A 17,265-nucleotide genomic window follows, 5' to 3' on the forward strand; every position below is an offset into this window, starting at 1 on the left:
TATGATGTATTTCTTCCGCATCATGATGTACAGTAACTGAAGTCCTTTGTCTCGAACTCGTTCTAGTAATTGGCACAAATCATTATGTTGTAGCAACTTTTTCACTAATGTGAGATTCATTCCAATGGGGGTAGGTAACAAATCTTCATTTAGTGTATAATTGGATTGTAGTAACTGATAAGAGGTAACAGGAGCAGTATAGTTAAAATCACATCCCATAATGTTAGTGAAGTTGCAAACACATATATTTGAATGGTTGCTATTATCTACTTTAACATTATCTACAAATATAAAATCACAAAAGGTTCTCATACAAACACATCCCTTTCCAATATATACAAGCATAGTTTCGAGCATTCCATCGGGATGCACTTCAAAATGACAGACATTTTGCTCAGTGTCAAGGCACACGTCTTGGGCTTTAATGGTGTTACTTTCACAAATAAATCCTCGTTGTTCCCGTACAATACATGTACTATCATCAACAGTCTGCCATTTGTTTCCATTTCATTGGGCCCATACCCTATGTTCTAATGGATAGAGTATAGCTCCATTGTGATTTAATCCTAATGCAATGATTGGGTATATGGTGTATACCGAAGCATTATGAACTGTTAAAACAAAAGCTATGGCCTTATTGTTGACGGGATCAAAAGTGAAATTAACTAAATACCACCAGGATTGGAATTCTTTCTCAAATTTAGTTGCATTATCCCAAATTACCTTTTGAATTTTGGTGGGTGGGTGCCCTCTTCCCCTTCCCTTATAATTGCCGCTACCATAGATTGCATCCACAATTGAGCCTGGACACAACTAAGGGCTAGAGAAACGTTATTTTGGGCTGTAACAAGATTTGAAATGGTCTTTTCTATTTTTCAGAAGTCCAGGATTTGATGTATACCCAATCTCCGGGCTGGAATGGATGTGCTGGGGAATCAAGACCTAGAGATTCATTTAAGACTACATACTTATTCAGTTTTCGTAAAACTTTCCCGAGAGCAATCAAGTAATTTCTTGCATCATTCTCCCCTTGTATTCGCATCTCTCTTGGCAGTCCAGGTGTTTGGTACGGTCGTCCATACATCAATTCGTATGGGCTGAAATGTTGTCTACCTCGTGGTTGGATTCTAATTCTTAACAAAGCTAAAGGCAAGGCCTGTGTCCAATTCATCGAGGTTTCCTGGCATATCTTACTTAACTGAGCCTTGAGGGTATAATTCATTCTTTCTACTTTACCACTAGATTGAGGCCTATAAGGGGTATGTAAATCCCAACTAATACCTAACAGTCTGCTTCTTTTGGTAACTACTTTGGCTATAAAATGTGGACCCCTATCTGATGACATCCCTAAAGGTACTCCAAATCTTGGAATTATTTCTTTTAATAATATTTTACTACTTCTTTTGCTTTATTGGTGCGACATGGAAAGGCCTCAGGCCAACCTGTATACATATCCACGAGGACCAACAAATGCTTTAGCCCTCCTTGGCAATTCAGTAAAATCTATTTGCCAATACTCCCCAGGTGCCTGTCCCTTGGCAGTTTTTCCGAACGGAATTTTATTTTGTGTTTTTTGGATTATTCTTACAACATATTTCGCATCTTTGTGTGACTGATTTTATAATTTCCACCATATTTCTGCTAATAACTGACTTCTGTAAATGTTTTAACAAATTTTCAGTCCCCCAATGCACAGCGTTGTGTTCTTTCTTTACTAAATTATTCATGAGGGAACGAGGTATTACTACTAGACCTGTAGATGTAACTGCCCATCCATCTTCCCGTTTTTCTGCTCGTAAAGTTTCGATTAGTTTTAAATCTTGCTTATCATAAACGGGGTTTTTCTGTAGGGGGATTCTTTTCTCTGACACTATAGCTAGTACTTTCTTCCCTATGCCTTTTTCTGCAGCCCGCTTTGCAGCCAAACCAGCCAGCTTATTTCCTCGCTCCTGAGCGGTTTGTCCCGACTGATGAGCTTTACAATGCATAATAGCTACAGCAGCCGGAGCCTTTATGCTCTCCAGTAGGCTCAAGATCTCTTCTTTATTCTTTATCTCCGTACCTTGTGAGGATAACAATCCTCTTTCCTTCCAAATTGCTCCATGTGCACGTACTACTCCAAAAGCATATTTAGAATCTGTCCAAATATTCACACACTTATTTGCACTTAACTGTAGAGCTCGGGTGAGAGCTATCAGTTCGGCCTTCTGAGCTGACGTCTTGATGGGCAGCGCTTGTGCTTCCACCACCGTTTCGACAGTGGTGATTGCATATCCTGATACCTGCTTTCCTTCTTTCATAAAGCTGCTACCGTCTGTGTATAGCTCCCAATCCGGATTCTGCAAGGGAACATCCTTTAAATCAGGTCTGCTTGAATAGACTTCCTCAATGGTCTGCAGACAGTCATGTTCTGGTTTGCCGCCTTCTTGTCGAGCTGAGAGAAACGTGGCAGGGTTAATCACAGTAGTAGTGTTTAAGGTCACATCATCTAGTTCTATTAGTACCACTTGATATTTTAGCATTCTACTAGGAGACAACCAATGTCCACCCTTCTGGTCCAATACTGTGGTCACCATGTGTGGAACATAAACAGTTATCTTTTGTCCCATAGTAAGTTTTCGAGCCTCCTGTATTAATAACACTGTTGCAGCTACCACTCTTAGGCAACTCGGCCATCCTTGGCTCAACGGATCAAGTTGTTTAGAAAAGTAGGCCACAGCCCTTTTATATTCTCCCAACCACTGGGTTAAAACTCCAAGGGCTATTGCTTGTCTTTCATGAGTAAATAGTTCAAATGGCTTTTCTAAATTAGGCAGTCCCAGAGCTGGGGCCTTCATCAGAGCTCTTCTGAGTTGAATGTATGCATTTCGATCTTCATTTGACCATTGCAGGGGACCTTTTGATGACTTCAATAATTCATACAAGGGTTTTGCCATCAGTCCATAGTTAGCAATCCATAATTGTCTCTGTCCCCTCAGAATTTCAAAGCCCAAATATATTACAGTTTCCTGTGCAATTTGGGCCTTTCCTTTCAACACTCGGTAACCACTAAGTCCGAGGAAATTTAATAAACTGACTGTCAGTTCCAAGCATTCCTCTCGGGAGTTCCCAGCTATTAGTATATCATCGACATACTGTAGCATTACTCCCTTTCTATTTTCTTGTCTCCATAATATACTGGGTTTTCCTTCCAGTCTCAGGATTCTCCCATTCAAAGGCAAACAATTCCTGGCTTCCGGAATCAAGTGGGATGCAGAAAAAGGCATCTTTTAAATCTAAAACTGTAAACCACCCCTGATCCTCAGTGAGTGCAGTTAATAGTGTATACGGATTTGCCATTACCGGATGTATATCTTGGACAATTTGATTCACTGCTCTCAAATCCTGGACTAATCTGTAAGATTTTCCATCAGCTTTCTTAACAGGTAAAATCGGAGTATTATACTTAGATTCACATTCTCTTAATAACCCATATTCCTAAAACTTCTGTATAATAGGTACCAATCCAAGTTTAGCTTCTAACTTTAAGGGATACTGTTTCAATCTTACCGGTGCTGATCCTGGTATAAGGTCTATCCTTACGGGTTCAGCCCTCTTTGATTTTCCAGGTATTTCTCCTGCCCAGACAACAGGAATCACTGCATCCTCAGCTTCAGCCGGGATTTTTCTTTTCACTTGCTCAATTTCCTGCAATAATAATATTGAGGCTGGGACAAATTTAGATTCAGGCATTGACACTTCTACTTCTCCATTTTTGAACTTTATTTCAGCTTCTAGTTTTTCTAATAAATCTCGGCCTATTAAAGGTTTTGGTGCACCTGGTAGATACAAAACCTGATGCGTTACCCATTGTTTTCCAATTTTAAATTTTAGAAGTTTAAAGAAGGGCCGCGTCTCCGGCTTTCCTGTCGCACCAATAATTCTCACGGTATCATATCCTAACTCATGTTTCTTCGTGTTCAAAACCGAATAGGTGGCCCCTGTATCGACTAAACATTCTATTTCAGTTTCATCTTCCCCCAGCTTAATTTTAACCAGAGGCTCTGCTGGGGAAGATCCCTCCGGTCTTCTTCAATCCCTTGCCTCTACGGCTCACACGGGAGTGTCTTGTTCCCCAAATTTCTGCAACGATGGGCACTCTCGTTTCCAGTGCCCTTTTTTTTCTACAATAAGCACACTGTGTCTCTCCTATTGGGGACCTTGGGAATCCTCTACCACGTCCTCTTCCTTGATAACCACCTCTAAATCCTCCCCTGGGTCCTCCTCGAGGACCATAGGTTCCTTCTAGTGTCGCGATCAATCTAGCATTTCCCTTTTCTTTCTGCTGATCTCTGTAAATCACCCAAGCCACATCCAACAATTTTCCCAGGTCCCTGGCATCTGCTCCTTGTAATTTCTGCAGCTTTCTCCGGATATCATCAGCAGACTGCCTGATAAACAAAGTTGTTAACTGATTCTTTTCTTCCTCTGACTCAGGATCCAGAGTTGTATACTTCCGAGCAGCTCCCTTCAGTTTATTTAGGAAATCAGTGGGAGACTCCTTTCTATCCTGCTTAATCTCGTATAATTTTGACCAATTTATCACTTTTGGTATAGCATTTTTATACCAAACAGAACCCACTTCTGATATTGCATTAATAACATTTTCTGCCCATTATCATTAGGATCCCAGCCAGGATAATGTCCCTGCCGCTATTTGGGCTTCAACCTGAGTCCTTGCCGTCTTACAAATCATCTCCCTCTCTGTACTATCAAACAATACTTGCATGATAACTTCGATATCTTTCCAATCTGGATCCTGAGTTTTTATCATCATTTCAAAAGCACTAGCCACTCGATCGGAATTGTCCCTGTAACTACCAGCAACTATTTTCCAATTATTTAAATCTATAATCAAAAAAGGCACTTTCACTACAACCGAACCATCATGCCCTACTGCTTGTCTCAACGGAGCTTGCAACGCGGTTCCCCGTCGATTCCGAGTTCTCCTTGCCCCCGGCGTGGCCCCTGCAGCATCTCTCTCGGACTCATCGTCCAATCCACCCTCTGCCCCAAAGGGCTCAAGTTCATGGTTCTGAGGCCTCTGCCTCAACCCTGGAGCCACTAACATCTCTAAATCCTCTTCCTGCTCATTCTGGGTCAACTTCAAACATCTCTGTCCAATACTGCATGCCAAACAACACCTCTTTAACACTTTCCCTTTTTGTCTCTCTCGCTTATCCTTTTCCAATGCCAATACCAAAGGATCAGTTGGGGCCAAATTAATTCCACACTCCTTTTGCCACTCAGGATGCTGCCTTAATGTAAAGAACATATCAGCATACAATACCTCATCCCATTTTCCTTCTCTCCTTAGAAACAGCATTAGTTGTAACAGAGTATTATAATTCAAAGTACCATTCCTTGGCCACTTTTCTCCATCTTCTAATTTATATAGTGGCCACCATTGATTACAATACTTAATTAGATCCTTTTGCGACCCCATCAGAGGATCCTGCAATTTGTTTCCAATGCTTTAAAATACAACCCAAAGGTGATTTCTTTAAAATTCCCCCACCCGTGGATGATCTGGCGCCCATTTTATACATGGGGAATCACACACACAAACAAGTCTTTCATACAACAACACAAATAACCAGTCACTATGACAAACAGACGAACCATAACAGAGAGACAAAATGCTTACAATAATAGACAAATTCTTACAGTATTTGTTACCGCGGTTGCTCTTAACATTTACCTTGAGCAGGAATTCCAATCTCTTTTAAACCAAACGGGGATTTTAACCCCTTCCAAACTAAATGGGGATGTTTAACCCGTACCAAACGGGGACCAGCCCCTACCAAACGGGGACGTTTAACCCCTACCAAACGGGGACATTTAACCCTTACCAAACAGGGACGTTTAACCCCTACCAAATGGGAACTAGCCCCTGCCTGGGTCCCAAACCCAACCTTGCGGAGCTTTCGCTGCGTCTGACGGGCAGGTATCCAAATTTCCAAAAGAATGCCTTAATACTCACAAAACAATGTTCTTCACTCAGGGGCTCTTCGGTCCGGGGATCGGGAGAAGTCCTCTCCGAGAATCCCTCGGTGCCGGCTGAGGTTCCGCGATCCCAGGATCTGTCGAGGCTCAAGAGCAGTGTCCCATCTGGGTCACCAAATCTGTTACCATAAGTTGGCAGATGAAAAACTCTCTAAGACTCAATTTGGAGTTTTAGAAAGCAGGCATTCTTTATTGCGGCGCTGGGCACACAGGGCATCACTCCAACCTAATGTGCGCGACGAGTTGTTCAACTCCAGAAGTTATATACAATTAGAATATACATGTTCATTACATTTCCTAGAAATGATTCACATATTCATGTTACTTCCTGGAACTCATCAACATATGTAAAAGTCTTTAACACATGCGCTCTTATGTTCATTGGTGGTCTCTCAGGGTCCTCTGGTGGTCGTCAATAGTCTTCCTCACTGTGTCCTTTTGCTCACCTCTTCAACTTGGCGTCCTTCAGTCTGAGTCATTCTTGTCTTCCTTAAAGGTTAACTTTAAAGGTTAACTATTGATGTATGGTTTGCCCCTGTTCTTTTCCTATTACTGTTACAGGGTGTTACATATACTTCTGAGCACTGATGTTATCATTCCCTCCTATTCTTTTGAGGACCTGGAGCTATACTTCTGAGCACTAATGTTATCAAGAGTGCTGCTTTGAAAGCATTTCTGCTGCTCTTTATGTATTCTTATGTCAGAGGAAGTCTTGAGGATTTGGGTTCCATTGTTATTTTATGCAGCCCCCCTGACTGTAGCATGTTCTGTCCACAGATTCCTATAACAGAGCCCTACTGACCTCTCTCACAGCAAATCAAATATTTCTCCTTCCTCCAAATTCTATGTGCAGATTAAAGAAAATAATAAGCAACAATAATCATCAACATATATGGGGCTGATCTGTAACTCTGGATATGCTTGCTTGTCAGAAACTGAAAACATAATTTTCAGCTGCACTGTTAACATAGGTTATACCCTTAGTTATCGTATGTAAATATGAGCTGGTCAAGATTTGGTCATCAGATGATTGTGATTGGGAGAAAATGGAAGTTTTCTTTTTGTTGGTTTTTTAAATGTTAGTATTTCGAATTGTGGTGTGGAGAGTAGTAGAGAGAGCCTGTGTGTTCCTGCCTCTGCACGCAGCTGCCTGGCCCTGAAAAGCTGTGAATTGCCCTCAGGGATGGTGTGGCTTTCTTCCCTATTATAAGGACACAGGTAAAGAATAGCTGCATGTGCTGTACACCGGCTCTCCTCTGCCCATGTACACAGATATGGGGCACAAATTGGGCCTAACATTTAGGAGATTTTAGTAAGACCCTGTCAGCCCTTTCCTTAAACTCTGCATGATGAAAATCTAGACCTTAGCTTCCAAATGAAATATAGAGCTGGTATTTCAGTATTTCCCTTTCCACTGTAGCATGAAGGCCCCTTTATAGTTTCAGTACCCCTTGATATAGGCGAAAGTTCATACTTTACTTTGTTCAACCTATGGCTATAGATTCAAGATCTGTTTGCAATATTAGGGCCTTATTTTATTTGTAGTTGATGTTTTCAAATAAATATCAGTTTTCAGCATACAGAAATTTTGAATTTACTGCTGAAATATACTGTATTACTTAAACTGAGATAATATATATAACCAGTGAAGCTTGTAAACTGTTGTTAATTAAACCATGTGTTTTTGATGGACTTTTTGAAGCTATTAAAATTTACATGTTGAGGATTGAAATAACTAGTAACGTGTGTAACAATTGTGAATATAATTTTAAATTTCCTTCTTGTGGTTGAGCTGCTTTGAAATGTATCAAGGAGAATCTACATATCCTTCAATAATGTGGGCACCATGCGACTGTTGAAAATTCATACCTTTCTTCTTCATTATGCTTTTTTTAACCAAAAAGTTTCTGTGTCTGTAAGGAAAGTTGCTTGCATTTTAAGGTGGCATATAAATTCAAGAGCACACTGTGCTGGTGAACAAATGAAGGCAGTTCCTCCATATAGCCAAGTTGTAAAATAGTTCTTTTTGGGAGCAAGGATATAATTCCTGGCAAGTAATGGCATAAATGAAATCTTCCCCTCATCTGTTACTCTTGCACATCAACATAGAATTTGACTGTCTGTTAGAGAACAGTTATTTCAAGCCCCACATGATTGAAAAGAAAAAAAAAAGCTTAATAATTTAGAAAAAAATCATTTTATTCTGTTTCTGATCTTCATTTATAGCATCAGCAACAAGTGGTGCAGGCTGTGGAACGTGCCAAGCAAGTGACCATGGCAGAACTGAACACAATCATTGGGGTATGTGGTCTTTCCATTTTAACTCTAATAGTGTTTGCAATTAGCTTTCTTTTTCTTTTTTCTATTAACTTGTTTACATTCAGTGGACAAAAGTTGTGGTCAGTGGTGATGTTCAGTAGCTTAATCTTCATAAAAGCTGGTTACTACATGAAAACATTTGCTTGCACTGTGCCAAGAAGACTAACAGGGTAATGTCTGTGTCGTATCCATTCCCCTAAGCTGAGTGTATATCTATTTTTTGTTGTGCTTTTTAAGTAACATTGCTTCCTTTGCATACTGCATGCCAGTCTACTTCTGCAGTCATTTTAACAGATAGCCTTCAAATGACACTGTGCTTTAATGAGGGGTTTTTCTCTCACTGCTGCCCATGTATTTTTTTTGTCTGGTGGCCAGGAACTGTGAATATTCACCACTCTTTTTTTTTCTTCTTTCTTTTTACATTAAAAAATAATTACTTGCCTTTTTTTTTTTTAAACACAGTTTATGACTGGAGAGGAAAGAAATAACAATGAAGCCTTGGCTGTTCACACTACATAAAATAAAGGTGAGAAGTCATAGCTTAATAGCACATTATTCACATGTATAATTATGCAGCTGGTGCAAGCAGTTGTTTAAGTTCTTCTAATGAAGACACTACAACTGTACTGCCCTTATTCTGCCTCCTCCCAAATGCTTTTTATTTTGTCTATAGATTATACATGGTTTCTTCTTTTTTATTCAGTGTATTGTTGGGGATTTTTTGTTTTACCCCTTGAGACAAATTAAACACGTTTGTGCTTAAATATATTTAAAAAAAAATAAAATTAATGACCAATGCACTGAGTCCTACCGCTATAAGCGGTTCTACAAGGAGTCTGCAAAGATGAGTCACAAGTCGATTCCTTATATACACTTGCAGCAGCACCAATCCTGTGAGCACTGGCATGGGGCACCTCAGCCTGGCCTTGGGTCCATCCCCCAGCGCCAGCTCTGCTGCCCAAAGGTGGCCCCTGAGCGCTGAGTTCCAGGATGGCTACAAGACAATGCTGGGGCTGTTTCTTATCTCATCACCAAGGGAAACTTCACTCCCTTACAGGGAGTAGTTCTGTCTCTGGCATTCCTGCTTCCAGTTTAACCCCTTCTGCATTTAGGCTTTCTTGCCCTCCATGCCAGATCATTCCTTGGACACAAATTACCACTGCTGAGCAGTTGCAATTTGAATTTCCCCTTCAGTATCAACCACACTTTAAAATTCTAATTAATCCATTTGCTTTCATTAAAATTCAAATTGATGAGTGAATAAGGGTCACTAAATAATCAGTCTAAAGTGAAGATATTGCTTCAATTATGCCTCTGTCTTTTAACAAGGAAATCAGGACTCTGATCATTGCTGACAGTAGTGTGAGCAGTGGTGTGACTGTAGCTTATATGTAATAGGCTGTTTCTAACTCTATTTTGTATCCCTCTGACCACAAGAAAATACTGGTAGTCAATTAGAAGATATAAATGGAAAAGAGTAAACTTTATTTCTTCTGAAGTGTCTGTTAGAAAGAAGGCAGTGAATCGGAGCATGTCACATAGAATCATGAATAACATTTGTTCTATACTGTTTATAGAATCATAGAATAGTTTGGGTTGGAAGGGACCTCTAAAGGTCATCTAGTCCAACCCCCCTGCCGTGGGCAGGGACAACTTCAACTAGATCAGGCTGCTCAGAGCCCTGTCCAACCTGACCTTGAATGTTTCCAGGGATGGGGCATCCACCACCTCTCTGGGCAACCTGTTCCAGTGTCTCACCACCCTCAGCGTAAACAATTTCTTCCTTATATCTAGTCTAAATCTACCCCCCCTTTAGTTTAAAGCCATTCCCCCTTGTCCTGTCGCAACAGGCCCTGCTAAAAAGTTTGCTGCCATCTTTTTTATAAGTCCCCTTTAAGTACTGATAGGCTGCAATAAGGTCTCCCTGAAGCCTTCTCTTCTCTAGGCTGAATAACCCCAACTCTCTCAGCCTTTCTTCATAGGAGAGGTTTATGTTCCAGTGGGAAGAGTGGGAGATGAATAATTTCCCAATTAGTTTTCATTACCTAACCAAAAATATTGCCTTTTATTAACATGCTTTGCATAAAGTTAGTTGGCTTCTTTGTTAAAGAAGTTTTTATATGTATGTGCTGCATGTGTGTATATGTAGTGTTTGTGTGTATGTGCATGCACATGCATGCATATGAATACTTTACAGTATGTTTGTGTACATTTGTCATTCACTATTACATATATTAGACGGTAAAAAATCATTTGTTTTCTAGTAGAGAATCAGCTTATTGATGTAGAATGCGATGTTTATAGATATTGCATATTGCACTTGTTATTTAATGTTTATCCTGCTTTCATGAACCACTAAAATACAAAGAATAAATATATGCAGACTGGACACTTGTCTGGGAGCCTGTAGTTCCTTCTGTTGGTGCTCCCCCACCAGACAGAAGTAAATTTTCTGTTTTGTCTGTTGCTGTCTGAATTTATCTTTTCAAGTCAATTGAGACTCTATTGCCTCAAACTTTCATAATATCTGAATTTTTGGTTTTGTGTATTAAAAAAGGATAGCTCTCACCTCCCTCATAAGAGTGATTTTTAACTTGCTCCACTTGCTTTTTTTACTCTTCTGTTTTATACTGACTTGGGATCAGTGTGAATCTTTCTTTAGCTTTAGACAAACAGGAGCAATACTGACTGAAAAAAATCATGTTCATTTAAATTATCATGGAAGAGAAGTAATCTAATATAATTTTTAAGACATTTATTAGAAAAACTGAATAAATAGGATAGCAATTTATCAAAAGAGCTTATGTTCTAGTTGTGTGAGTACCCACAATAATTTTATGTCTGTGCTTGAGAGACAGAAATGTAGAGACAGAAACTGTGGCATAGGACTAGAAAAAGCTTGTCATACTTTGTAAAGTGAATACCAATAAAAATCAAAGAACATAATTAGAAATGACTACTTTTTTATATCTCTGTTCTTTGTTTTATATTATTTTTCAGTTTGCTAAGTCTGACAGTTTGTGTTCTTGTAACACTGATATTTTAAAAGCTTCCAAAATTTGTTTGCTTTTTAGAGTTTTTTTTAAATATCTTGTAATTTGTACTGTAATTTTAGTTTTTAAAATATAACTGTAGCCTAAATTTCTCTGTGGTTTTGGGGGCCTATTCAATTCACCTCACTCATGCTAAACCCCTTTGGTTCGAATGGAGGAACCCTGGGTTAGAATTTAAAATGGGTTTTATCAGAATGGAATATGGCATAACAAAAGAATTGAATGTGCACAAATCATGTCTCTGTTTCACATATATATTTTTATATGAATGTATTCTGATTTAATTGAATCTGATGAAGCACCTTTTTAACTTTGCAATATTATTCTATCTATCTTCATTGGTAAATTAACCAAATTGCTGATCCATGCAGTTTAAATGCAAAATGCTGAAGTGAGCCTGAACCTGGAGAGACTGCTTGTTCTCTTGACAATAAGTAGTTGTGTTTAATGGAATGAAACACAGTTATAATGACGTCTTTCACAGGTCATGTTCAGTTTAAAACTGTTGACAGGCTGAAACAAGTTAAATATCATCTATCGTCTTCTTGAGAGATACAGGGAGAAAAACTAAACCAAAGCAATTTATCATAAGCATGCTGCAAGAGGATTGTAAATCTGCAGGCATTCAGACTGACATTTGCAATAGATGGTATTGTACAGGATTTCTGCTCTGAATAATTTGTAGTGCATATTCTCAGTGCTCCTTTCCAGGTTGGCTATATTGGGACAAGGAATATGATGTATCCAATTGATATTGTCATGTGTCGTAGCTGCAGTGTTTTTTAAATTAGAAACTGCAAGATCACATTGTTGTTCCAACACACAAATTGTAGCCTTAAATCAGTAATATGATCTAATTAGGAAGGATGTTTTCATTTCCTGTATTATTAAATTGAGTCATCTAACTCTTGTAAAATAAATAATTAAAATATTTATCCATTGTACTATATAATCAGAACATGCTGCGTGAATGTGGTTACTACATTTTAATAAAGGAACCAGGGTATTAACTGTACAAGAATTTTATCAGTCTGATTTTTTTCCCTGTTTAAAACAGTTTTCAACTGCATTTAGGCAGTAAGACAGAAATGGAGGCTACTGCTTGTATAGCTGTTTATCACATAGAGATAAATGTACCAAAAACTTGCAAACAAGTATGCGATGGTGTTCAAAGAAAACACAGTTTAGCACAAGAAATGCTGAACCTCAAATTTAGTAGTGACATTTTAATGATAGGAAGTCTGCAAAATTATTTGCCATCAATTGTGAAGGCAATAACAAGTCTTGGTGGTTTTTCACATTCTCTGTGTTAAGTGCTTTCAGAATGACAGTGTAAACTGTGTTAGAGAACTCCAAAAAAGTAAAACTTTAAAATGTTCATGCTTGAATGGTGCTGATGGAATAGTTCATTTGGACTTTCTCTATCTCCTGCAGCTCAAGCTGAAATATTAAAATTCAGTGGGTTTAAATGTCTCTCCCCTCAGCTCAGGAAAAAAAAAATATTTTGACAGGTTTTAAACTCATAATTCATTGGTTTAGAATAGAATAGAATAGAATAGAATAGAACAGAACAGAACAGAATAGAATAGAACAGAATATTTCAGTTGGAAGGGACCTACAACGATCATCTAGTCCAACTGCCTGAACAATTCAGGGCTGACCAAAAGTTAAAGCATGTTATTAAGGGCATTGCCCAAATGCCTCTTAAACACTGACAGGCATGGGGCATCGACCACCTCTCTAGGAAGCCTGTTCCAGTGCTTGACCACCCTCTCGGTAAAGAAACATTTCCTAATGTCCAGTCTAAACCTCACCTGGTGCAGCTTTGAACCATTCCCACGCATCCTGTCACTGGATACCAGGGAGAAGAGATCAGCACCTCCCTCTCCACTTCCCCTCCTCAGGAAGCTGTAGAGAGCAATGAGGTTGCCCCTCAGCCTCCTTTTCTCCAAACTAGACAAACCCAGTGTTCTTAGCTGCTCCTCATAGGACATGCCTCCAGCCCTTTCACCAGCTTTGTTGCCCTCCTCTGGATGCATTCAAGGACCTTAACATCCTTCTTAAATTGTGGGGCCCAGAACTGCACACAGTACTCAAGGTGAGGCCGCACCAATGCTAAATACAGTGGGATAATCACCTCTTTTGACCGGCTGGTTATGCTGTGTTTGATGCACCCCAGGATGCGGTTTGCCCTCTTGGCTGCCAGGGCACACTGCTGACTCCTATTGAGCCTGCTGTCAACCAGCACCCCCAGATCCCTTTCTGCAGGGCTGCTCTCCAACCACTCCTCTCCCAATCTATACTTGTGCCCAGTGTTACTCCATCCTAGGTGCAGAATCCAGCATTTGTTCTTGTTAAATTTCATGCCATTGATGGTTGCCCAATGCTCCAATCTATCTAGGTCCCTCTGCAAAGCCTCTTGTCCCTCAAGAGAGTCACCAGCACCTCCCAGTTTAGTATTATTACTTATTTACTCAGCGGATTGGCGACTCATCTTCTTCGAGCAGGAACCCATGGCCGAGCTCTGTTGATGGTGGCATAATTCCTGGCAGGTGGCGTAATTCCCTCAGCACAGGCCAAGGGTGTTGACAGTGGCATAATTCCTGGCAGGTGGCGTAATTTCCTCAACAGTCTGATTGTGGTTCCATAGTGGTAACAGCAGATCTCTCTATATAATCTAAGGTATAATCTATATGCAATCTGTATGTAATAAAGCACATGTATTCTGCGGCAAGCCCAATATTTTAACTGGGTGGTGGAGAGGCTGGGAGATAGCAAAGAGTTCCTCTCTCCCTATAGTGTAAAGTCTGACCAATTTGGTATAATGTTAGATCTCTCCAAGAGAGAGACCTCATCTCCTTTCCCCCACTTAACATGAAAGAAAGAAGTACAAGATGACCACTAAGATATTTCCCCACTTCTGCTCGCTGTCCTTCTCCCCAAGAAATCCTCTAGGCAAGCAACAGTGTAAGGGCAAGATTTGTCTTCTAGTTGTATTGTTCAGACAACCCAAAGTCAAGCCCAGTTTGACTGGGCTTTTTTTGTCCATACTCTATATTTTGTGTTCATAACAGATAATCTTCTAGGATTATAGATAACTGCAGGGCCAGAAAGGACAGAACAGCAAAGAAATGGTGACATAAGGAAAATCTTTGATGTTGAAATAGAAGTGTGTATTGAAAAGAATTCCTCAGGACTAGATTTCCCTTGGTGCATGTAATCCTCTATTAGCATTAATGGTACTTAGGCACACATGCTTCTTAGGGAAAAATACATACCTTTGTGACCAGATGCATGGCCAGTAACCATATGAAGAAATCATCATGCTCTGTGCTTTGACAGTAGAGAAGTTGTGGATGCCCCATCATTGGTAGTGTTCAAGGTCAGGTTGGACGGGGCTTTGAATAACCTGATCTAGTGATAGATGTCCCTGTCCGTGGCAGGGGGGGTTGGACTAGATGATCTTTAAAGGTCCCTTCCAACCCAAACCATTCCATCTTTCTATGATTCTAAGGCATGAGTATAATGGCACAGTTACATTACAAGGAGAACTTCAAGAAAGAAAATAAACAAATTCATTCTCTCCCTTTACTTCTTTTCTCCCAGGTATTACATTACTAACGACTTTGTGCTGGAGAAATCCTTTCCACTCACCTCCTCACCCCAGCAAACTCCCTCTTCTTCCTCTACAATGTTAAGTCATAATCCTATATTATCAACATCACAGTCTGTTGCCATGGAAATAATTAGACATGACTGCTCAGGTTAGAAATTACAACCCATGTGTTTGCCTCCTGGGTGAAGAGAGCATCTGGAAAGACAATATTTGAGTTACTCTAAATCATTGAGTAGCAAAATAAAGTTTGATAGTGAGAAGCACTGTAGGAGTTTGCCCAAACGTGGGCACACTGCTATATGAGTCATCCTGCCGTAACAGGCAAAAGTGTGCAAGGTAAGAAGACAGTGTACAACTTATATACAGAAGCAGGAAAAAAGTTATTAGGCAGGGTTGGTGAAGCCATCAAAAAATGGCAGAAGCAGCTAGTTCTTTGAAATTGCTTTTGTATGAATATACTAAATTAAAATTCCCAGATGGCCTCATTAAAAAGGCAAATGATATGACACTGAAGGTAGGAAAGAGAGAAAGAAATTTAAAACTCGCTTTAAAAAAGAAAACACACCAGGAAGATATTTACCCGAGGCCTGTGTTTTTTAACAGATTTTTAAAATATGAAATCAAACTTGAATTATGTGCTACAAAACTAGCCACAAAAAGGTTATTAAAAAAACCAGTGCCAAAAAAATCAGCTCCACAAGATAGACCAAAACAACAAACAGGATCCTATTAATTTATTGTATAAATCAAAATTTTGCTACCACATCAAAACATTACACTGGGGCTGTATAACGTTGTCCATATTCTCATTATGTGCTACACTACTTGCTACCAGCAGATTCAGAATTTTCTGCACATTAGAGGCTTTTAGAGGAGCTATAAAAAAATATTCAGGCACCATTACTTTAAATTTGTATTGAAATTTCCTTTTGACCAATGGCCAAAAATTACTTATTATTTAGAGTATCAGAGCTGCCTGTTTGCACATTAGAAGAAAGGGACAAATTAAAAGAAAGAAATTTATGCCTTGCTCATTACCTGTTAAATGTTAAGAAGCATTATCCTGCATGAATAAATTATTTCATACAAGCACACAGACTCCAGCTGCTGGCAACTGGCATGTTCTGGCTGACAAAAATCATCTCAAGTCACACAGCAGACAATCATAAAAAGCCTCTCTTAACCAGGAGCCACTTAAGGGAAGACAGATCAATAAAACAAGTGATTAACTGCAACTCTGGGCATCACTGAAAACATTTAAGGAAATTAGCAAACTATTTCACCTCACAAAGTTGGCAGCAAGCCCCTTATGCTGACACACAAGCCAACTCACAACCTGAACACCGTACAAGGCAAACCTCTATTTATAGTTATAATTTCAAAATAAATTATTCCCCGTAATATCCACGCCAGCATAAATACCTCAACATTCCACAGACATAGAAACAGGAATAATATTTGGTTTAAAAGCAGTGATTAGTATACCCTATATATTAGCAGTTCTCTTCATTCACTTTGAGTGAGATGTTTGTGGTTCCAGCTATACAGGTATGTAAACTCACTAAAGAAACCAAGCATTTTGCATTCTCAGATTTAGATATTAGCCTTGCATGTATTTGTTTGGGTGTGGAAAAAAATAATCTACTAAACTATCTGTCCATAGGGAACAGAGGGTGTTCTAAGGAAAACATCATTAAATTGTGCACAATTTTATTGCTGTAAGGGTATGTGGAAGGAGAGTGTCTGGTCCTTTAAGGGTACCTGGTCAAAGGAACCATAAACAAGAACATACAGAGACAAACCTGACCAACACATGGGAGGTAGTGATAAGAACAAACCTGGTCAGTCCCACTAATTGGTAAGGATACGTGGAGTGTGATGATGTTCATTTTTTCAGTTGGGAGGATAAGAAAAGGGACGGAGACAAACACACAGAGACATAAAACTTGGCCAATTAGCATTAACAAAGACAATAACCAGAAACAAACCTGGTCAGTCACACTAACTGATGGACTATCAAGAAACTGCAGGCAAACCTGGACTTTGCAACTGATAAGGATGCAAACCTGAGGGTCCAGGATGTTGGAGGGGAAGAGTGGAACTATGCCAGCTGATGAGACAATGTGCAGGGGAAGGGGTAGCAGGGAGGAAAAAAGAGGAAAGGAGACAGAAAAGGGTACAAAAGGGACCGGTCGCATGTAAAACAGGGCCGGTCAGTATGCTTGTCTGGCT

The 17,265-nt window shown here is 39.6% G+C and overlaps 1 protein-coding gene across 1 annotated transcript in view; it reads left to right on the top strand.

Annotated features, from left to right (window-relative positions):
- The window catches only part of LOC143172187 (transducin-like enhancer protein 4), a 180,858-nt gene that overhangs the window by 118,763 nt on the left and 44,830 nt on the right, over positions 1-17,265 (top strand). Inside the window, 2 exon segments of the mRNA XM_076361435.1 lie at positions 8,272-8,346; positions 8,827-8,868. Of these exon segments, the coding sequence (XP_076217550.1) occupies positions 8,272-8,346; positions 8,827-8,868 (117 nt within the window).

This window comes from Aptenodytes patagonicus, chromosome W, assembly GCF_965638725.1.
Source record: "Aptenodytes patagonicus chromosome W, bAptPat1.pri.cur, whole genome shotgun sequence".
NCBI classification, from domain to species: domain Eukaryota; kingdom Metazoa; phylum Chordata; class Aves; order Sphenisciformes; family Spheniscidae; genus Aptenodytes; species Aptenodytes patagonicus.